A 24,332-nucleotide genomic window follows, 5' to 3' on the forward strand; every position below is an offset into this window, starting at 1 on the left:
TGGGCCTTTCCCTTGGACAATATGCCCATTCCTTCCATCTTTCGGATCACCCTCTAGGTGTCTGATAAGATTTTCAAGCCCAGATTTAAAGCAGTTTCTGAAATGTTTCTGCATCCTTGGAGACCCCTAAAGGCACTCAAGGAATGTCATTTCTGCCATCCTCACAGAGGACTGGATACGTTCCTCTTAGTCATATAAGTGTTAACTGCTATTACAATCAGAGGCACTCTGGTATCTCAGACACTAGACACAAACATTACACTTCCACCACATGTAAATGGACGGCTAGAGGAGTGAAATCAAGAGGTTCACACAAGTGTGAAGCCCTATCAGAGCTGTTTCGAGTGTGCTTAGAAATGTATACGCCACAAGACTGTTTGCTTTTCCCCCTGAATGGAGACATATCTACTACATCTCATCATGGTGCAAAAATGCACTGCTTGAGTTTGACTTGGATAGTGTGATTCAATTGTCTGTCCAAGCTCAGGAGAGGGAGTAGACAAATGCTGAACTAAGGCTTGCTTTCTAATTGAACACTGAGCTGATCCGCCTTCATAGACTTTAGGACTGGAAGGGACCTCGAGAGGTCATCGAGTCCAGTCCCCTGCCCACACGGCAGGACCAAAGACTGTCTAGACCATCCCTAATAGACATTTATCTAAGCTACTCTTAAATATCTCCAGAGATGGAGATTCCACGACTTCCCTAGGCAATCTATTCCAGTGTTTAACTACCCTGACAGTTAGGAACTTTTTCCTAATGTCCAACCTAAATCTCCCTTGCTGCAGTTTAAGCCCATTGCTTCTTGTTCTATCATTGGAGGCTAAGGTGAACAAGTTTTCTCCCTCCTCCTGATGACACCCTTTTAGATACCTGAAAACTGCTATCATGTCCCCTCTCAGTCTTCTCTTTTCCAAACTAAACAAACCCAATTCCTTCAGCCTTCCTTCATAGGTCATGTTCTCAAGACCTTTAATCATTCTTGTTGCTCTTCTCTGGACCCTCTCCAATTTCTCCATATCTTTCTTGAAATGCGGTGCCCAGAACTGGACACAATACTCCAGTTGAGGCCTAACCAGCGCAGAGTAAAGCAGAAGAATGACTTCTCGTGTCTTGTTTACAACACACCTGTTAATGCATCCCAGAATCACGTTTGCTTTTTTTGCAACAGTATCACACTGTTGACTCATATTAAGCTTGTGGTCCACTATGACCCCTAGATCTCTTTCTGCCATACTCCTTCCTAGACAGTCTCTTCCTATTCTGTTTTAACCACTCATAAGAATGGGCCGGTCCTATGTCAATATGAAAGACGCAGATACGTTTTGCGCAAGTGTTTAAGACCCATCCTCTCTTGAGCCACCTGAGAGACAGTCCAGTGTTTGTAGCCAATATTGCCTCCCCATCACTGGAGTACTAAATTCCCAAAGAACTGCAATTGCCTTGTGCTTTAAAAGTTGTTCAGCACAGCAATACTATTTAGTTGTGTGCCAGTTAAACTAAGATCAGCAGGAGGTGATCCATTAATTTTTTTCAGTGAGTAAATAGCTTCAAGTCAGATTATTCCTTATCACACTGTGTGTGTAAGTGAAAGTTACTTATTTCCATCTAATTTGGATGTGTTCATTAACATTTTTCCAGAGCTGTGAAATCCAATTGGCTGCCTTTCATCTGTCACAATCCTACTATACAATAACATGCCTCTTAAGGCAAGTAAGTGTGTGCATGGAGCATGGCAGAAGAGAAAAGTGACAGTAAGGCTTCTTTTGACACAGGTTACCAGCTAGTATTACTCTGTAAAGGTTTTGTATAGTAATGTAGGGCTCAAGAGGTCTACTACTCCAGCCCCCCACACTGAGGCAGGACCACATATATCTATACCATTGCTAACAGATCTTTGTCTTAGGGTATGTCTACATCTACAATTTTGCAGCGCTGGTTGTTACAGCTGTATTAGTACAGCTGTATAGGGCCAGCGCTGCAGAGTGGCCACACTTACAGCAACCAGCGCTGCAAGTGGTGTTAGATGTGGCCACACTGCAGTGCTGTTGGGCGGCTTCAAGGGGGGTTCGGGGAACGCGAGAGCAAACCGGGAAAGGAAAACAGCTTCGCCGCGGTTTGCTCTCGCGTTCCCCGAACCACCCAGCAAACCGCAGGGAAGGAGACCTGCTTGCTCGGGGGTTCGGGGAACGAGAGAGCAAACCGGGGAAGGAGACCAGCTTCGCCGCGGTTTGCTCTCGCGTTCCCCGAACCACCCAGCAAACCGCAGGGAAGGAGACCTGCTTGTTCGGGGAATGCGAGAGCAAACCGCGGCGAAGCTGGTCTCCTTTCCCGGTTTGCTCTCGCGTTCCCCGAACCACCCAGCAAGCCTCAGGGAAGGAGACCTGCTTGCTCGGGGTTCGGGGAACGCGAGAGCAAGCCAGGGAAGGAGACCAGCTTGATTACCAGAGGCTTCCTCAGGTATGCTGGGATACCTGCTTATTCCCCAGAGGTCAAGAAAAGCGCTGGTAAGTGTCTCTACTTGATTACCAGAGCTGGATCACCAGCGCTGGATCCTCTACACCCGAGACAAAACGGGAGTACGGCCAGCGCTGCAAACAGGGAGTTGCAGCGCTGGTGATGCCCTGCAGATGTGTACACCTCCTAAGTTGCAGCGCTGTAACCCCCTCACCAGCGCTGCAACTTTGTGATGTGTAGACAAGCCCTAACTCGTTCTTAGAAGTCCCTAGTGATGGGGAAATTCCACAACCTCCCTTGGTAATCTATATCAGTATTTAACTATCCAGTCTAGTATGCTGCCAGGAACTCTCTGGTGAAAGATGTGTTCAGACCTAGTTCAACTAGAATTAAAACCATTACATTCTCAGGCTGTAAGCTCTTGGAGGTAAGGATTTCATCTTTGCATGTGTACATACAACGTACAGTTTGGAGCCTCTGGCCTTGCTCTAATATAAACACTAAGTGATCTACTAATTGAAGGGAGAACTAAAGTCCATACTGCCCTACTAGTTAGTCACTAAACATCAACAGATAAGAATTATTTAGTCACACACCACAATAACTGAAGTCTCTCCCACCCTCTCCATTTTTGTTGAGAAAAGGAAACTTTCAACAACTTTAGGTAGCTCAAGCTTTCACTAAGCAATCATGACTAATTTTTCTGTGTTTTTATTCAGTTACTAAAAATGCCATGTTGGGGTTAGACCGGCATTCTGTAATGTTTGTTGGTTGCAGTCAATAGTTTCTCTAAAAGGAGCTGCAGATCTCTATTTAGAGCAGTAAGTCATTTATAGCATGTAGTAAAGGGGATTGGATCCTGGCCAGCCTAACTGGTTTTACTAGGTCCAAAAAGTCCAATTAGCTGAACTGACTTTATCAAGTGCTCTCATAATTACTGCAGCACTACTGAAGTGTAAATCTGATCTAAGCACATTATTTATCTTTTGCACTTTGCACATGCACATCTGCTTTTTAAATGCACTGGGGTTTTATAGCTCTTGAGTTTATTGAACTAGGTTGGACTGTGGTATTGTCAAGTGAAATCAAGACTAAATGTGAGAACTGCCTTTAATCTTCGTCAAAGAGCTTTCCAGCAGTTTTCAACTCAGCTTCTTGTTTCAAGAGGAAGGAAGCCACCATATATGAACAGATGCACAATTGCCTTGAGGTTTCTTTGAAGGATTCCCCCACCCCACACCCCCCAGGGTTCTACCTCAGTCTAACTGCTCAAGTTTTGTAGTAGTTTTAATACTAGGCTGGCAGTGGAAGTGGTGGAAGCTGCCTACAGCTGGTAGTCCAAGTCTTTGGTAAAGAGATTCTAACAAACATGGTGCTTTGTAAAGCCCTTAAAGCTTTAGAGTTTGACTATTATTGGTCTGAAGTTTTTAGTATAAAGCAGGAAGTCAGCTAGTTTTTGCAAAAAGTGGGTGAAGTCATGCAAACATGAGCTATTTTCCCAGACTGTATGCAATAGCTTGTTTGAGGCTAATCCAGAGTGACCTCTAGACCCAGGTCCAAAGTATCTAAACCCCAAAGAACTTTTATCCCTAGACAGAACTTCCTTTTGAAGTTGCTTAGCTGCTTTTAAACCTAGTCTTATGGGAGCACACAAGGCTCAAGTACCCGCAAGCCACAGGAACATAAGTCTCAAGATGAAGACACTTATGGAATTTATTCACTGTTTTGAACGAAAAGATAGTGTGTAACTGCTTCAAATACTTTTGTGGAATCACCTTCCCCTAAAAAAGGCAAAACACTAGTTATGGTTTTCCTGTGTACATTTTTCTGGGTGCTCAAATGCTTCTTGCTAGAGGTAATGTGGGTATGAGGTTGCTGGGGAAACAGAGGCACTTCTTGTAAAAAGTGTGCACTTGAATGAGCTTGCCTTGATCAAGAAGTGGCAAAACAAGCTGCGTACTGGACAACTGAACAAGCTTGAACTTCCTTGCATTTAAAAAATCCAGACCCAGACGACACCAGAAATGCTGACTTACCACAAAAATTCCATCCATACTGTGCTGATCTGAGAGCTGACTGATTCTAGTATTGATTCAATAGGTCATTTCAGCCTGTGGGCAAGAAACCTGTGAACAATTTCAGAGATTCTTTTCAAAGTATGGAAATGTTGCATAAGTCAATTTCCCATTATGGCCCCATGGTAGGCTTTTTTGATTAGCTGACTCTGGACATGGTCCACTGAGGCCTTATATATGTTTCTGACATTCATGAAAGCATATGCGTCTCAACCACAGGGATTAATCTCACTGAAATCAAGTAAAATACTGCAGTGGATTAGCCGTGTGAAACATAATATTCTTTTCACGGGCAACCGATCTGCCACTTGAGATGTATTCACACTGAAATTACAGCTTGAACATGCAGAAGCCCACAAGATACGAAAACACATCACACTGGTGCCCTGCGTGCTTCAATAGCCTTCTGTTTAACATGTCAAAAGCAAGGTCCTATGCCCAACATTTCAGGCCCTTAAGAGACCATAGTTCAGCTACTTTTGAGTAGTTCCATTCATGGCCCAAAACTGATGTGCTTAAGAGGGACACAGATTTACATTTGACTGAATATAACTATATAGCATTGGAGGCAGGGAATGTTCAGCAAAGGACCCAAGATTATAGAAATCCATCAACAGATGTTAGACTGAGCCCATACTCAACTATCCTAAGATCACCATGTAAACATGCTGACCTATCCACACAAAGGAGACTCAAATTACAAAATAGCATGGAGATGGAGAGGAAAGTAATTTAAACTAAACTAATCAGATAACAGCTACTGAATTAACAGGCACAAGAGAATAGGGTCCTTCAGAGGTTAACCTACAGTGCAATTCTAGGCAGGATCTAGAGTCTAGACACCAGTGTTGCACCCAACAGAAGTACTGGTACACACAAGTTGTCTATAAATCAGCTATTTTTTTTTTTTGTTTAAAGAAACAGAAAATTCTGACCCAGATCTCCTACATACTGAATTGCTGGCAGTTTTGAGGTTACACAGCCTCCTATCCACACCCATCCCCACAACTTGTGTTGAGGCTGGAAGCTCCTTCAAGTAGTCAGAGTAAGATCTCTAGTCAAAGGGAATGGTCAAGTAGCCTGAAGATCAATACCTATAGTCTGGAACCACAAATCCAAATCATAGAAAGGTCAATTCAGTACTTTATCTTTCCCTTGTTTTTACTTTGTTCAGGTGTTTTGGAGGTCACCTTAGTGTCCACACACAGCCCACAACCCTCCACTTCAAAATATCTGTTTAGATTTGGAGTTGGTCCCAATGGACCCTGATCAAGAGCTTTTCCTTCCACAATTGTTGTGCAGTGTGCTCTGCATCAGTTGATCATATTTCAGGGGTGTAGGTAGCTTTGAAGCCATTTAGGATTTTTTACGATGAAAGATGCTATATACACGCAATTATTGTTCTAACTAAAATGTTCCACTAGACTGAATATACAAATAGTAGTGCACTCTCTATTTCCTTATTTCATGCATTCCATGCCATGTTGTGAGATTTGCCTCTTCAAGCATCTTAGTAAATGCTATTTTTATCCTCTTTGCATCACGTATAAGAATGTACTCTGCAATGAGAGGGGCACATTATTTGAGGGATGTCAGTCTAACCTTATTAATGATTAAAATATTTTTCCAAAGCACACAGAAATCCTCATCTCATTCCAAAGCAACTATCACAAAGCAAACCTCTGAAAAAGCTTGAAATACTCCAATACAGTAAAAGCACTAAGTGCTTATAACACTGAGCTACCAGCCCACTAAATAAGTTTTAGACACCCATCAAAAGTCAAGTGCCCAAATTCAGGAGGAATCTCAGCGTACAGGCAAATCAGTACCTACAAGTTCAAGTTGTAGCTATGAAAGTGATTACACAAGTGCATATGATTCAAACTTTAGCTACTAACAGCTGCATGCATTAAACTTGTCCCACATAGTTAATATACAGTTAGCTCCAGCTGGCAGCTATGTCCTCACTGTTTCGTGATTATGAAGTCTTACCTCATCACATGTCTATTACACCTAATACCAGAAAAGGATGAAAAAAATAAGCCACTTTCTTTTTTTTTTTTTTCCTTTTTTTTTTTTTTTTTTTTAAAGTGGAGCTGAACTCCAAGAGCTCCCTCAAAATTAGTTACAGGCAAGGTGAAAAATCCAGCTGCAGTGAGGACACCAGGGCTACCAAAAGTAAAAGCCACTAAGTCGCTTTGAAACAACTGGTCTTCCACTACCTCTGTTTACTGAAAGACATGCAATCCAAGGGCCAAATATTTAGGGGTCTTTTCAGAATGTCTCTCTCTAAAGAGAGAGTGATTTAGTTGCTGTATGCATTCTCTCTAACAAAAATCATGTCCTCCAAATCTGAATTCCAGGGCCCTTGAGGTCAATTATACAAACACAGCAAGCAATACACACACACACACACACACTGTTTGTGCTGTGTGGGACATGCATTAATGTAGTGTCCTGTACTTCTTATCTGAAATAAAGTGAATTAACACGATACAACTGCCATATGGAAGGTATTTAGGGGTGTGTGAGAGCGCTGCTCGGAGCCTATTCTGTTTCTCTTAACCTGAGAAAAAGATGTTCTGAGGCAAGACAGATGTTTAAGGGAATTTTGTAAAGACATAACTAATCTAAAGTTAATGCACATGAGGAAATAGCACTAATGAAGCCAAGCATCGCAGACAGAAGAATCAAAAGAATGCAAGTGTAAAATGATTATTGACTTGAGTATATTCTGAGCTATGGAGTACAATCAGCTAGGTATAATGGAAGAGCTTGATAAATGCTAGAGCATGTAGCCAAGGACTGGAGGCTCTAAGCCAACTGTAGGCTGAGACTTAGAAAGCTAGAACTCTGTAAGGTCTGATATGGCTCTCTCTGGGCTAGAGTCATGCAGGATGCTATACCACATCACGGATGTGCTGCTGGAGCATAGCCATCTTCTGCCTTTGCTATCTGTAGTGAAAGTGGCCGCCACCCTAAACAGAAGAGTCACCTATGACTAGCTGTGGTGCTGAGCAAGGATTGATGCAATTTGAACAAAGCAACAGGAATCAGTGTGCATGTGTGTGTGTGTGTGGGGGGGGGAGTAGGGGGCGGCACGCAGGGAGCGCAATGACAAATCACACTAGCAGCAGCTAAAACGTTAGAATAATTTACCTCCAGGTACAGACTGGCAGTAGGAGAGGGTTATTCATGCACACAGCCACCAAGGTACAAACACAAAGCTCGTAACTTTCAGGGCTTGAAAAGCTCAACACCTACCAAGATAGAATCGGTGTCCTCACTGTCCGGGGCAATGCCCTGGTAAGAAGCCCAGCTGCTAATTCCAAGCAGGGTGCTGTTGCTGGATCACTCCCATCTGTCATATGCTACAGCAAGGAGGTGATATACATGCCAAGTCCTCTCCAAACCCCTCTTGCTGCTGGAAAGGAGGAGCAGTCATCTACAGATACCATTCACTGCGTCCTCTTACTACCACTTGCTTCTTACTTCCCATTGAAACAGCTGAGTTTGATACTCTATGCCCTTCCCCTCACATCCATTCTGAGTCCTCTTTCACAACATCTGCATCCCCCAAGCAGTAGTAAAGTGAAATGGATGTGATTTTGGTCAGCTTTGCTGATGCCTGTGGGGTTCAGTGTTGAAATAATGAAACTGACCAGAGTCTTAGTCCCACTTGCTACCCTATCCAACTAGAGTGCTATACATTTTGTTCTGAAGACAGTGAGGATCTTGGTGACATTCATCTCTTACAGGAGCAGGTTCCACAGTGCTGGGTCATCTTCTGAGGAAACTGCCTCCACTACTTGACAGTTCCATTACTGGAGGCTAGTACTCCATTTGCAGACTGGGGAAGACAGCATTGGGAATACATATATGAGATCATCTTCACAATGAAGGCTTGGAACTCATTACTTTTAAATAAAAGCTTAAGCCACCAGTTTCTGCAGATCTGAAGTCCCTCTAATCTCAAGGGCATTTTTTTTTCTACTCATCACTATAGACATAAAATGCAGCTTGTTAGCAGCCAGTGCAGACTTAGATGCCCCTTAATTATTCCAGTTATTATTTACATTGGTCGAGGTGGGGGTGTCCACAGCAGCCTGCTCCATTCCAGAGCTACTTCTTTTATGAATGGCACTCTCAGTGCAGCATCTTCCCACTTCCCTTCTGCTGGAGGGAAGCAACATATAGGTAAGCATATGTGGGAAAAGACGTGCCAGACAGACCCACACTCAAAATCTTATTTTCTCGCTGAGTTTGTTGCATGAGCTAATGTACTTAATTTAGATCCTGACATGGTTTCATGGTCTTCAGTTTCCAAACGTCTATGTGATCTTGCTGTGAATGAGGAACCAGACATGAAATTCCATTTCTTTAGCAGCAATTGATGAATTATGCAAAGAAAACCTCATGTTCAAGTGTGATATATTCACTAGGAGCTCAAACTACAGGTTTCTATCAACATTTTTTGGTTTTCCTCTTTTGAAGGGACTATTTTCATCTCTCCTATTTCAGGCCACAATTACTAAACGACTGACTGCTAACACTAGTAACCAGCTTGCAATGAACCTCCAGTTATAGTCAGTTACATTAATTTGTGCAGATTTGTTTGCCAAAAAAGTAGGTGTCATAACATTCCCAGATTTGGACCTTAGTGTCCAAAATATGGGTGTTAGCATGAAAACCTCCAAGCTTAGTTACCAGCTTGGACCTGGTAAAGCTGCCACCATCCAAAAAATTAGAGTGTTTTGGGGCACTCTGGTCCCCCCAAAAACCTTCCCTGGGCACCCCAAGACCCAAATTCCTTGAGTCTCACAACAAGGGGGAAATAAACTATTTCCCTTCCCCCTCCTCCTTCCCAGGTGTTTCCTCCCTGGGTTCCTGGAGAGATACACAGAAGCAAGCTCCGTGAATCTAAACAGAGGGACTCCACCCTCTCCGTTTCCAGTCCTGGAAAACACACGTACCGAGAGAGAGCTAATCTCTCCTCTTCCTCCCTCACCCAGAGGGTATGCAAAGTCAGGTTAATACATCTAACACAAAGATTTTCCCCGCTGACTTCTTCCTCCCACCAAGACTCAATTCTGTGGAGTCCCCACTAAAGGAAAACTCCAACAGGTCTTAAAAAGAAAGCTTTATGTAAAAAGAAAGAAAAATACATAAAAATGGTCTCTCTGTATTAAGGTGACAAATACAGGGTCAATTGCTTAAAAGAAATATGAATAAACAGCCTTATTCAAAAAGAACACAATTCAAAACACTCCAGCAACTACACACATGTAAATACAAGAAAAAAATTCTTTGTACTTACAACTGGGAAACAGAAGATTAGAAAGGCAGGAGACAGAAAAAATCCCTCTCATAGCCGAGAGAGTACAGGCACAAGACAAGAACAAAGGACTCACACACAAACTTCCCTCCACCCAGATTTGAAAAAGTCTTGTTTCCTGATTGGTCCTCTGGTCAGGTGTTTCAGGTTACTCCTTTCCAGGTAAAAGAACATTAACCCTTAACTATCTGGTTATGACAGTAGGCCTAAAGCGATCTTATCCCATTCACACCGGTGCTAATAAATCCAGATAAAAAGTTTATTCTTTAATTCAGATTTGGCAACAAAGCCCACCGAGTCCAAAACCAAAACAGAATTTGATGATTAAGGGCTTTCCTAGATGCTGCCATACATCAAAGCAGAGACTAGCTACTGTTGCAAAATATGCAATTCAAATCCACTTGAAATCTCAGATGAATGCATAATGTTTATTGTAACAGATGGTATTGCCAAGGTTTCTCTTTTTGCTGCTGTCACTTCACATTATGCAGTGACAATTAGTGGGATTCATTCACTAGAGAGCTGAAACAGAAATGGGATAGAGCTTTTGGCAAGGAGCTGGATCTAAAACATAATGCAAGAGAATGTAAGGAAGAGCCTAGAGATTATTTTAAAAGACACACATTTGGCTTTTTTCATTTAGGCATCAAGGCTCGGAATTTAATGTAGGACAGATCCTGAAAAATGTTTTACCTCTAAGTCACCTCAACCTAACAGTAAATATTTTCTGAATGGTGTAGCGAAAAAACTGTTACAGAACACTGTTTTATAGGTTTCATGTCCTAGCTATACTCGTGATAAAGTAGCAAGTTAAATACCAGCAATGGAGTAGCTATGTAGGTATTACTGTGCTCCGTAAGTAACTTCTTGAGTATCAGATCTTGCTTTATTGTGTGATACAGTAACTGAAGGCAAAAGTAGGCCAAATCAGCAAGTCAGAAACAGACAGTTACTTTTTGTGGTTGTGGTGGGGGAAAGAGATATTCTGACTCAGAGGTTTGGTATAAGACTTCCTTGTACAGTTGTTCCCCCTTGCCCTCTCCTGCCTAAGCTACAGGCCAGTGAGGTTACTGTACCAGACAAGATGGCAAGTTGCTTGCAAATAAAAGATTTGTGGCTCTGTGTGCTTGCCTAGGGTCAGCCACTTAGTGATAGGTATGTGAATAGTGGCTGTTTTTTAAAATCACTGAATCAGTGACCTGTGTGTTGCAAACAGCACTGCTTCTGTAAACGTTGTATTTTGGCCTCAGAGAGGTGACCTGGGGAGCCCAGCTTCCCTTTGTTACCGCCAGCTAAACGGTTGCGCAGAATTAGAAAGCAGCCACAAAGAACTAAGGAGGACTTCCTGCGTCATAGACTCAAACTCTAGGACTGGAAGGGACCTCGAGAGGTCATCGAGTCCAGTCCCCTGCCCTCATGGCAGGACCAAATACTGTCTAGACCATCCCTAATAGACATTTATCTAACCTACTCTTTAATATCTCCAGAGATGGAGATTCCACAACTTCCCTAGGCAATCTATTCCAGTGTTTAACTACCCTGACAGTTAGGAACTTTTTCCTAATGTCCAACCTAAATCTCCCTTGCTGCAGTTTAAGCCCATTGCTTCTTGTTCTATCATTGGAGGCTAAGGTGAACAAGTTTTCTCCCTCCTCCTGATGACACCGTTTTAGATACCTGAAAACTGCTATCGTGTCCCCTCTCAGTCTTCTCTTTTCCAAACTAAACAAACCAAATTCCTTCAGCCTTCCTTCATAGATCATGTTCTCAAGACCTTTAATCATTCTCGTTGCTCTTCTCTGGACCCTCTCCAATTTCTCCACATCTTTCTTGAAATGCGGTGCCCAGAACTGGACACAATACTCCAGTTGAGGCCAAACCAGCGCAGAGTAAAGCGGAAGAATGACTTCTCGTGTCTTGTTTGCAATACACCTGTTAATGCATCCCAGAATCACGTTTGCTTTTTTTGCAACAGTATCACACTGTTGACTCATATTAAGCTTGTGGTCCACTATGACCCCTAGATCTCTTTCTGCCATACTCCTTCCTAGACAGTCTCTTCCCATTCTGTATGTATGAAACTGATTGTTCCTTCCTAAGTGGAGCACTTTGCATTTATCTTTATTGAACTTCATCTTGTTTACCTCAGACCATTTCTCCAATTTGTCCAGATCGTTTTGAATTTTGACCCTGTCCTCCAAAGCAGTTGCAATCCCTCCCAGTTTGGTATCGTCCACAAACTTAATAAGCGTACTTTCTATGCCAACATCTAAATCGTTCATGAAGATATTGAACAGAGCCGGTCCCAAAACAGACCCCTGCGGAACCCCACTTGTTATACCTTTCCAGAAAGATTGGGAGCCATTAATAACTACTCTGAGTATGGTTATCCAGCCAGTTATGCACCCACCTTATAGTAACCCCATCTAAATTGTACTTTCCTAGTTTATCTATATGTCATGATGCGCTCCGTGGCTGAAAAAGAACCGACTGAGTGGCAGGACAGTGATAAGAGGCACCAAAAGGAGAATGTGACAAATGCTTTTAGAGCATCATGTGGACACGCTCCAGGCGCTACTAGCACTCCAAACCGAGCAGCTTTCACCCTTCCCTTCACAAATACTATGGAGCATGTAGCTATGAGTATAGGAATAGTGTCATTGGCCAGGTCCAGACTTCCTCACAGGCAGTGCCAGCAGACCTTTTAAACCGCCAAAAGCACAGTCATTCTGCACTTGCTCAGCCTGTTGTTGAACCGCTCCCTGCTGCTCTCAAGGTGCCCTGCGTATGGCTTCATAAGCCATGGCATTAAGAGAAGACAGGCTTCCCCCAGGATCACAATGGGCATTTTGACTTCCCCTACAGTGATCTTCTGGGAAGAAAGTCCCTATTTGCAACTTCCTGAACAGGCCAGTGTTCCAAAAGACGCATGTCATGCAACTTTCCAGACCAGCCTGAGAACCATGCAGAAATACCCCTGCTGATTAATGTATTCAGCGGCTAGGTGGTTTGGTCCCAGATCTGGAATATGCGTGCCATCTATCGCCCCTCTGCAGTTAGGGAAACCCATTTGTGCAAAGCCATCCACAATGTCATACACATTGCCCACAGTCACGGTCTTTTGGAGCAGGACATGATTAATGGCCCTGCACACTTCCATCAACTTGAGTCCAATGGTCGCCTTTCCCACTCTGAACTGGTTAGTGACCGATGGGTAGCAGTTTGGAATTGCCAGCTTCCACAGCGTCATCATCACGTGCTTCTCCAACAGCAGAGCAGGTCTCATGCTCGTGTCCTCGCACCACAGGGCTGGGGTGAGCTCATGGTTTTCCTCATCCAGAAGTTCTGCAGTCACTGCTCGTCATCCCAGACAGGCCTCACAATGTGATCCCACCACTCAGTGCTCGTTTCCCAAGTCCAAAAGCTGTGTTCCACAGTGGTCAGCACCTCCGTGAATGCCACAAGCAATCTCATATCACAGCTACTATGTGTGGCAAGATCAATGTTGAACTGCTCCTGCCTTTGTAGTTTAAGGAATAACTCCACGGCCACTAGTGACATGTTCGTGAAAGCAAGCAGCATATTGGTCAACAGTGCAGGATCCATTCCTGCATATCCAAAAGGCAGAGCATGCAGTACACGAACTGCTGAAAGACAGTGCCAAGTGTGGACGGAAGCACAGGGACTGCTGGGATGTGAAGCATCACAGGGCATTGAGACAGGATCCAGGATGCCCCGTGGCCCTCTCTGCCTTCCCATAATTCTTGTGGGAGAAGAGGAAGAAATCATCTGTGGGACAGCTGCTCAGAGTGCACTGCTCTGAATACTGCTGCAAGTGGGAACACGCTATTGGGCAGGCAGCTGACAGTGTGAACAGTGGTTTCCCTTGAGCACTCTGTAAGCGGCACTATAACAGTTGGCCCTGTAACTCAGCCAGTGTAGACATGCCCTTAGCATTCTAACTGGGCACAGATGAATCCTAAAGCTCCCAGCAACCATCTACCAGAATCCCAGAGGTCAGTAAGAATAAATTAGTTTGTATCAGACTATAAAATGAAAACTCAGAAAGTGAAGCTGTCTCATAAGTGTCCATTTATTCACAAGTAAGGCTAAGATGGTGTCATGGTTATTTTTTAGTAAAAGTCATGGACAGGTCACAGGCAATAAACAAAGTCACAGAAGCCATGACCCGTCTGTGACTGCTGCTGCTGCGGCTCCATAGTTCCTCCTCCACCCACAGCAGCTGGAGGCTGTGGGGTGACCATTTCACCCAGAGAGAAAAATGGGACACATTCTGTGACCTCCATGACCTTCATGACATAAACGTAGCTTTATTTGTAAGAAATAAGCACTTTTATGACCGAGGAAGCTGATTTCTTCTAACACGCCCCTTCCCTCTTGTCATAAACAGATAGTAGGAGTTAATAGAACAAAAGTACTTTATATCTCTTGACTGTAAAGGGTTAACAAGTTCAGTGAGTCTGGCTGTCACCTGACCAGAGGACCAATCAGGGGACAGGATACTTTCAAATCTTGAGAGGGGGAAGTTTGTGTGTGTGCTCTGTTAGTTTTTGGTTGTTTTTCCACTCTGGGGGCTCAGAGGGACCAGACGTGCAACCAGTTTTCTCTCCAATATCTCCGATACAGGCTTTTATAAATTCAGAATAGTAAGTATTAGGAAGATAAGGCGAGCTAGGCTTATGTTTACTTTATTTGCAAATGTGTATTTGGCTGGAAGGAGCTCAAACGTGTATTTGGCTGGAAGGATTTTAATTGGTACTTGTATACTTAGGCTGGGAGTGTATTCCCAGTGTCTATAGCTGAAAGACCCTGTAACATATTCTATCTTAAATTTACAAAGGTAATTTTTATTGTTTTTTCTCTCTTTAATTAAAAGCTTTTCTTGTTTAAGAACCTGATTGTTTTTGATTCTGGTGAGACCCCAGGGGACGGGGTCTGGATCCCCCTGGGAATTGGTTGGGAGAAAGGAGAGAAGGGGGAGAGAAAGGTTAAATTTCTCTGTGTTAAGATTACTTTTTCTCTCAGGGAGAGTCTGCGAGGGGGAAAGAGAAGAAAGGGAGGAAGGTGAATTTTCCTCTCTGTTTTAAGATTCAAGGAGTTTGAATCACAGTGATCTTCCAGGGTAACCCAGAGAGAGGCAACGGTGAGGGAAAGGGTTTACTTTCCTTGTGTAAAGATCCAGAGGGACTGGGTCTTGGGGGTCCCCGGGCAAGGTTTTGGGGGGACCAGAGTGTACCAGGCACTGGAATTCCTGGTTGGTGGCAGCGCTACAAGTACTAAGCTGGTAATTGAGCTTAGAAGTATTCATGCTGGTACCCCATCTTTTGGACGCTAAGGTTCAGAGTGGGGAATTATACCATGACACCTCTTATTTCTTTATTGCTACCGTGGCATTGAATTTTATTGCATCAGATTATTTTTAGTCCCTTATTTCCAGTCATTAATACACAAGGTAGGGAGTCATATTGAACAGTCTTTCTACAGTCACTTTTCAATCTAGAACCAAACAAGGAAGAGACCATCTGACCACAAGTTATGAAATGCAGAGAGTTAGCAAATATTTTGTACACTTATCTCCTGTTCTATGATCAGTTCATACACTGCGTAGTTATCTACTCCAGACCTGCCCTCCATGAGCTAACAAAAATCTTATCAAATCACTTGTTTAACACTGAATCACTAACATGCTGCAATAGCAGTCTGTAGATCATTTCCTATCCAGTCTTTGAACAAGGACTAAATCTTGCAAAGGTTCAAACAGGCTTAGTTTGCTTTCATTTTTCATCTATATATTAGATTTTGCACCAGACAAATGTGAATATTTCTTTGTTCATGCTCCCATCCAAAATATGTTATTTCAAAACTTTCTGGCTTCTAACAGAAGAGGATTTTATAAGGAAATTTTTTATTCGAACTGTTGACTATTGCCTTACACATCCAGTTCCTGGTAGCTGAACATAAAAAGTTTTAAGTAGTCTATTTTTGCTACTTTGCCAGCAGAAATGACCATCTGATGTCACTCCTGGGATGGCTAAGAGAAATTTATCTTCAGGTGCTATGCTTAGCTTCTGTCTTACAGGCAATATGTAGGAGTAGGTTCAACTACAATAGAAGTTTCAAGGTCACTTGTCTTCCTCAAGGCACTTAAGTTAGAGTCACACAATGCTGTTGCATTTCCTGTATCATCACCAGAGGTGAAAAGGGAAATATGTTGCCACTGTGTTCAGGTGCTGTATTTCATAACATTTTAACTTTTGCACCTAAGTATAAACAAGCAGCATACAGATGAGTAAACAAAAAGGAAAAGAATTCCTGTTTGAGTTACTTTAGTTTAAATATAAATATTTTATCCCTGATAATAGCATGAACATTGACTGCAAGTAAACGTGCTCCTGACAGGCAAATGGTGCACAGAAAGCGTATACAGGCCCATCTCTCCAAATGGGTGTTCATTTTTCCTCCAAATAAATAGATCTAAAAAGTCCACTGTAATGCCTGAAAATGAAGGGCTGGTAAGCAGCTTAGTTGCATGAGTTTCTGATCAGTTGGCTACCTGATTACATAAAACCCTCTAGAGTATTTTTTGCCGCTACCAAAAAGTTATTTTAGGTTCATTTGCAGAACCATTAGTATTTTGGTCACCCATCTAAAGTCTAAAAGAAAGTGTTACATTGTGAATGCAATTCTGAAGGGCTGAGTTCTTCAAACTCAAACATTAGGTCAACTAGCTATGCTGCCATTTTATATCAACTCCAGGAAGCTAGACAACGTGAAGTTAAAATAACTTTAGCTGAGTTTCTTTTGGGAAAAAGATGACTGATTTTTCACAGTGTACCTGTGTGAGGCTGGACTACAGCTGAAGCACTTAGTTAGGTATATAAACCATATTCATTCAATAGGGAAATAACCTAGTATGCAGTTCCATGGCAGACACTATTTAAGTCTCAACAGGAAATAGTCGTTTAGGGCCAGATCCTACACACACACACTTACTGCACAAGTAATGATACTTACAAACTTAAATGATTAGAGGATATCAAGCACTTAGCTTTCATGTTACATGTTATACTTGCATGGAGCAGTAAATTAAAAGATTATATTTTTAAAGCTTATAGGTGGGGCAGTATGTGATCAACTGAAATTTAAAAAAGGGAAAAATACCAGAAAACTGTTGTACAGATCCAGATTCCCTTGGAATAAAGAAAACCCTTTCACAAAGGTACAGTAGATATCCCACTAGAAAACAAACCCAGGAGAAACTGAGTTTAAAATCTTTTCCACATCTAACAGCTTGGTTAGAGTCGTAAGTATTTTTAAAAATTTTTAAGGTTCAAGTCCGTTAAGACATTTTATTTGAGTTCACCTCTGCCTTTGTGAGAAAAGTACAAATCTCTTTTTTAAAAACACCCCTTATATCCTAGTTTAGACAACCCCTAACTCAGTGAAGAACATTCAGATCCCTTGCACTGTAAGAAGAACTGCAAGAGGAAAAAAAAAAAAGACAATCCCACCACCCCCCCCAAAACATTCAAGATTACACTGAACTCGTCTTCTCCTGAAGACAAAGTCAGTATAACCTCAAAAGCTTGTGTCTCTGTTTCTCTACCCACAACAGAAGTTGGCCCAAGAAAAGATATTACCTCACCCACCCTGTCTGTCTCATATCCTGGGAGAGAGACTAACCCGTCTACCTCATAACTACGTATCAATTTAGGATATCCCTTCAAGATAATCAAATTATAACATTCATGCTTTGCCTACGATCAATTTGTCACTACTGGCTGATGAATTTCCATGTATGTATGTGATCACTCATTTAACAATATGTATTTCACGAGGAAACACCTCAGGATCCTTCAGCTACAGAACTAGGTATGAAACGACCAGAATAATGTACAGAACACTAGAGATGTCTGAAGCGTCCAAACTATGAGCAGCATATCATTGTAGATTGTATGACGTGCTTTCTTCTAGAGAGTATTAATTAAAGTCTTTAGTAAAAGTGAGTTTTCCCTCACAAATGGAAACTGAAGGTGAACAGGCTGAAGACTACTTTATAATGTTTGAGTGTTTAGCGGTTAGTGATGAGGATAGTTTAAAATGTTGCAGTCTAGCATTAGAGTTAATGGCTCCGTTTTTATATAATTGATGTGAAGCTGGAAAGTGTTACCCTGCTTTTGCATTTTCAAGTTACATGAATGTAGGATCGAAGTCTGAACCTTTAATAAAACACTTGTTGAAGATGCTGCAGGTAAAGCAAGTTCTGCCTGTAAGACCCTTAGCCCATAAACCTTATAGAGAACTCTGCATATAGATTGCATTAGACAGGTTTACGAAAGCAGAAGATTAAGACACTCAACTTTCCTTGGACTACTGGGTGTTGAGGAGGACAAAAGGGCAATATACAGCAATAGATGCTTTGACCCTATTACTTCTATGTTTAGGAGTAAGGAATTAAGCATTACTATTACAATATGTATTTTTTAAAAGTGAATAAATCCATGTCCTACAAGTTGACACAACAACAATGATCAAATGTGTGAAGACAATGATTTAGAATTTTTTTTCTTTTTAAACCAACAGGAAATCATGTTTCAAAACAACTACAAGCAAGCAACCTCTACACCTTAAATTCCAAGAAAGCTGAAAACATTCTCCAAAGAATGGGGTTTACCTCTCTCCAGCATTTTAACTTGCAGTAAGGACAACAAAATCTCCTGGCACTACCTTATGCATGTTTTCTATTTGTCTTTCTTCCTTACATCTAAGTACATATCAGAGGGACCTTACCTTTAAGACTCTGGAAAGCCTTTAGATAGGGTCATACTGTTTACCCTATGGAGACTGATAAAATGCAGCATGCAACTTAACTACAAAGCTAGCTTGCTTCCAGTTCTAACAATGCGGAGGTCAAATTTTGGGAACTAAAATTTTACAGAACTGTTATTTCTTAATGTGGGAGTTGTAATTTCCCTAAGTGGTCATCTGCTGAGTCAAAAGAACACGTCACTGAGGCTGGCAGCAATGGTACAAGACATCTATATTTCAAAGTGCCCACATGTACCAAAAAAATAACGACATTGACTAAACAATTATGTCTCAAGGTGATCTGGTTTATACCTCACCCAAAATTCTAGTTGTTCAAGATTGGCATAGCCCATAGATGAGCATTCACAGAAGCTATATAAAAAGGCCATTAAAAATAAAGCTCATTTTTTAAAATCTTGTTACATTTGTATTACTTCAGACTCAATTACCTAAAAGGTCAAGTGAATAAAGCAGAAACTTAATGTCTTTAAAGGGCTTGAGAATAGAAATGAAAGTTGATATTTGGAATAAAGATTAAGTTGCAATGCTTTTTAAGTAATTTTATATCATCTGGACACACATCACTATGCAAGAGAAACCATCATTAAATAGTTGCCACAATCAGTGGACCAGCTCTTCTGCTGTGTGTTCATATTCCAATTTATATGGAAGGGACCTTGTCTAAGCTGTCTCTTTCATCAACACATGATAGGGTTCAGGGGAGAAAGTCTGACTGTCACCAATGACAGGTCTTTGCAGAATGCACTGTCCAATATGAAGTTGCATGTACTGGTATTTTCCAACAAAACACACACACACTGAAATAAGGAAAGGAAAACAAGTTGTTTGCAGATTACTGGATGTACGTAAGACAGAGAATGGCATTGAGATATTGAAGTGATAGAAAATCCACCTAATGGGAACATGCCAAAGCAAAGCACATACACAGTCATGCATTTCCCTACTGCAAGTAACAATTTTAAATTACACACTATCAAAACCATGATATTCTGCAAATTCTAGGAATGACCTAGTACCCACACTACAGCATTGAGCACAATATGAACTCACCGCCACGGTCTCAAAAATAACAGTTTTAATTCTTGTCTACATTAACACTTCACAGCTGCTTTTCTCCACAGGTAATCACAACAGCAGAGGTTGGAGTATAAACCGGATTCAAACTGAGTTGTTTAACCCTATTAGAGCAGGTTTAAACAGTGGTAAATATGCATAAGTTAAACTCCACTATTCACACCACTAATTCCATGTCCTAATTCTTCTAGTGTAGACAAAGCCTTGAAATAAAATTAAAGCTATTTTTGCTTTCAAACAAAGCAGTTGGCACTTCCCACATGCAGTGCAAGCTCATAAGCAAATCTTTCACAAGGGATGTGTATAAGCAGCTGAACTTGTCTAGGATACGACAGAGGAAGTGGCCTACAAAGTTGGCAGAGATTTTAACAGGTGCAGGAGATTAACCCAACCATCACAAAGAAATACTAAAGCTTCTTCACAGGCAAGTCAGCGCCAAGTAATCTGATCTAGGCTTTAGCTAGAATTCCTCAGGCCAACCTTGGTTATCTCCCTGGCAAAACAACACCAAGGCAGATTTTTCAGGATCATGTCCTGTCATCAGCTTCCCACCACAACACATCAGACCTGTAGTAATTTTTAAACAGAGAATCCTAACTCATGCAAAATAAATAGGTGAAATGCCAGTCTCTAAGTGATAGTTGCACAGGAAAGGGGAAAAAAAAAATCACTCAATATTAGTTCTGCAGAACAGCTATGAGGAACATTTAAAGAAATGTTTTCAGTTGGTATGTACAGAGAGCATGCGGCTTCAGATTTTAGTTCAGTGCTGCTGTAGCCGTTCTGCTTAATGAAAGCTGCTACAGTCTTACAGTGAATTAAGATGTCAAATCAGGCCATTCATAAATAACCATAGCATCTGTCCCTCTCTAAAACACTATGAATTGCTACATCTATCTTGCACTGAACGTATGTATTATGAAATTAGAACCTTGGTTTTTGATGATCAGCATGTGCCATTATGAAAGTTCACCCTGGTAGACAGGGTATGTTGAAAACACAGTCCTAAACTACTGTGAGATCTTCCTATCTACCATGTCACGTAGCTTGTTAGATTAGAGAAGTTTGTTGTTTAAGGACTTCAAGGAGGGGAGCCTTAAAAAAGAAGAAGTGTTATACCCAAATTGGGGAAAAGAGGTATTGAAATATTTCATAGTTATCAGATACAAACTCACTGCACTTGGATAAAGCTTTAATCTGAAAGACAATGCAATGCATAATTTAAAATTGAAGATTTATTCAGAATCTATTAAGAGGATAATGAAGCCTTGACCAAATGGATGCATTTAACTGAGGCTTTTCCCTATGAAGTTGCCCTCTAATAGCCTAAGCTTATAGACCCGTCTGAGAATCTCACAATTCTTGTTACCATGCCAAGAATGCAGAGGTCAGTTCTCATAGGGGGTGGGGTGTAGAGGAAAAAGGTACCACAGAGGGATTCAGCTAGTTAACCCTGAAATCTGCAACTAGACAAGACATTCCCAGCCTAATGCTGCATCATTATTGCTGAAACAAAATGAAAATAAGAATTTGTTTCCTCCTACACCAGGACAGATTTGCATAAACCCATCCAACTCAAGATCACAGCATCAGTTCTTTCCCCACAGCAAAAAGCGGCTTTATATATTCCAGGAACCCTAAATTGTCTTCACAGGCAAAAGGAAATTCCACCTACGCTTATCCTTTCAGATCAGAAATTGCTGCTGGTGCTTTAGAAACAACACGGTAAGATGGCGAAACGTCCTCTTTCCTACAGAACTGATACCACCTTTCCTGAACCATCTCCTACCTAGATCTGCTGGCCAATGAATTTTTCATCGCTTTCTATCACAAAAGTGCTGCCCTTGGATAGGATTAGATCCTTTTCGTACATGTAAGAAACATACGGACACTGATGACACCTTTTCCTTAAGCTAAATTCGCAGCCCACCGAATTAGGAAAGCAATTACACCCAGTTGATACTGGACCACTATAACAAATGGGCAAACACGAGCCAAACATGCCAGCTGGTATGCCAGCATTTCTACGCTATGTCCCGAGACACTAAGGCATTACCAACGTAACACAATCCAGGCGAACAAAATTATTAGAAACAAATCAGGCTGCGAGACTCGAAATGGCAAGTTCAGCTCCGATATGTGAAGAACGAGACACCAGCTACACTCCCCACCCCCAAGAGGACTGTAATCACCAAGAGGGCAATGGGGTAACTTCCTCTTCCAGGCTCGTTTTACCCTGATTTGTTATCCCCGAGCTGGACATTGGTGGGTGGGGTGGGGGCAAAGCTCTGGATCCTGAAGCAAGAGGGAAAACAGGCTGCGAAGCGAACAACAGTGTTGGATCCCAGAGAGGGAGGCTCTACTCCCCTTCGGAAATGCCCCCCCCAGTCAGAAAGGGGGATCGCTCCCCCCCTTCGGAAATGCCCCCCCAGTCAAAAAGGGGGATCGCTCCCCCCTTTGGAAATGCCCCCCCCAGTCAAAAAGGGGGATCGCTCCCCCCTTTGGAAATGCCCCCCCAGTCAAAAAGGGGGTCGCTCCCCCCCTTCGGAAATGCCCCCCAGTCAAAAAGGGGGGTCAGAACAGAACCTGAGGGGGGCAGCAGGGGGGGCTGGTGATTCCCCCTTCCCACCACGCCCTCGGTGCCTTCCACGCGGCCTCTGCGGCGGCTCCGCGGAGACCGGGCGCCGCCACTGCGCCAAGGCGGAAGGGGGCTCTGCGGCGGGAGCACCCCCGCCCCCGCTCCCGGCCTCACCTCGATGTAGCCGGCCAACGTGGCCGCGGGGCCGGTGAGCGCCAGTAACGGGAGCAGCAGCAAAGCCAGTTCTCCGCTCGCCACCATCCTGCCCGTCTGCGCCGCCGCCCTGCAGCTTCTGCGGCCTCAACGCCAGAGCCCGGCCACAGCGGGGAGCCGCCTCACAAAGCCACGCCCATGCTCCCGGACACGCCAATCAGAGAGAGGGGCCATGAAACCACGCCCCTGTCCCCCCTCCGGCCAATCACAGCGACGTACAGACGACACGGCCAAGCCCCAGCTCCAGCCGCTACCGGAGAAAGACCCTGCGGGGGAAGGAGCCACGCCCATCACTCCCAGTCTCCGCCAATCAGAGCAAGCGTGACAGGGGAGCGCCACACCGATGCGTGCAGCACCGCGCCCCCAAGTGCCAGCCAATCACGGAGAGCGGCCCCAGGCTGCCAGCGCCCCCACCTGGCGTGGGCTGGGAAAGAGCCGGGGACTCTGCGGGTGGGAGAATGGTTCTACTAATCTCTGCTGCGCAGCCGCCTTCCTAACCCCTGCAAGAAATTGCCACCTGTGGTACTGCATTACTTAAAACCTACCATGGGACCATGCAATGAAAGAGAGCCTCAGAGGGGCAGAGTTAAGGCTAGCTGGTCAGGCTTTCTGGCCTCAGCATGCTTTTGCAACCTTAGTTTTCTGTTTTCAATGTTTTTGGACTGGATTTCTTAGGATTTTTTAAAAGGAAGAACAAAAAGATACAACAAAAAGAAGCCTCTCTCTGTAAGAGACAGAAGGAAGCTCCGCTGGTTTGCAAATAAAAGAACCAAACAGCAATCCCACAGTCCCTTTGTAAATTGGTAAATTTCATAAAATGGAACAATTGGTCTGCATTACTGCAACACTTAAACTGCAGCAAGGGAGATTTAGGTTGGACATTAGGAAAAAGTTCCTAACTGTCAGGGTAGTTAAACACTGCAATAAATTGCCTAGGGAAGTTGTGGAATCTCCAACTCTGGAGATATTTAAGAGTAGGTTAGATAAATGTCTATTAGGAATGGTCTAGACAGCATTTGGTCCTGCCATGAGGGTAGGGGACTGGACTCGATGACCTCCTGAGGTCCCTTCCAGTCCTAGAGTCTATGAATCTAGGAATCTATGAAACACCCCTGTAAGGAAGGGAAGGGCCATAAAATCCACTCAAACCCTTTTGGACCGTGTTATTTATTTTTAGAGACAACATGTTGCATAACTCAGAAGTGTTTGTTACAACACAGCATTTAACATATAACTAACAGTGTAAAACTGAAGTGTTCTTAAATATAAAAAACCTTTAAATAAAACAAAATTTCAACATAAATCTTCCACTAACCTTTTTTGCAGAGGATTATTAAATGAAAACAACAAAGGTTAAAATCTTCTTAACTTTGATGGGCCAATTCATCTGGCTGTGGTCCCCGGACTGCCATTACCCATCCCTGGTCTATACAGTTTTACATTGATAGCAGGTTTGGAATGCTATGCTCTGCAATCACAGATTCAAATCCCAGCATGGTGAATTCAGCTTTTCGTGTTTTTTAGAGAGAAAAGTTGAATAATAATAGTAACAGGATTGCAGTAAAGCCATACTCCAAATCTGAGCTCCATTGTGTTAGGTGCTGTATAAACAAACTGAAAGCACTAAGCTTCAAATCCTCAAAGCTGTTTAGGCACTTACAACGCCCATTGAAATCAATGAGAGTTAGGTGCCTAAATACCATCGAAGAGCTGGTTCTAACTCTGAGTGGAAAAGATTACAATATAATAA

At 42.7% G+C, this 24,332-nt stretch overlaps 1 protein-coding gene across 5 annotated transcripts in view; it reads right to left on the reverse strand.

Moving 5' to 3' along the window:
- Positions 1–22,693, reverse strand: part of APLP2 (amyloid beta precursor like protein 2) — a 75,580-nt gene extending 52,887 nt beyond the window's left edge. For 2 of the 5 annotated variants that reach the window (XM_050921597.1, XM_050921594.1), the window contains exon 1: positions 22,544–22,692. In XM_050921597.1, the coding sequence (XP_050777554.1) occupies positions 22,544–22,630 (87 nt within the window). In that variant the 5' untranslated portion in view covers positions 22,631–22,692. Of the gene's footprint in view, positions 1–4,493; positions 4,584–22,543 lie in introns of all 5 variants that reach the window. The other 3 variants (XM_050921596.1, XM_050921593.1, XM_050921598.1) reach the window with 3 other exon arrangements.
- Positions 22,694–24,332: the final 1,639 nt, after the last annotated feature.

The sequence above is a fragment of the Gopherus flavomarginatus genome, chromosome 13, assembly GCF_025201925.1.
Source record: "Gopherus flavomarginatus isolate rGopFla2 chromosome 13, rGopFla2.mat.asm, whole genome shotgun sequence".
NCBI lineage: Eukaryota > Metazoa > Chordata > Testudines > Testudinidae > Gopherus > Gopherus flavomarginatus.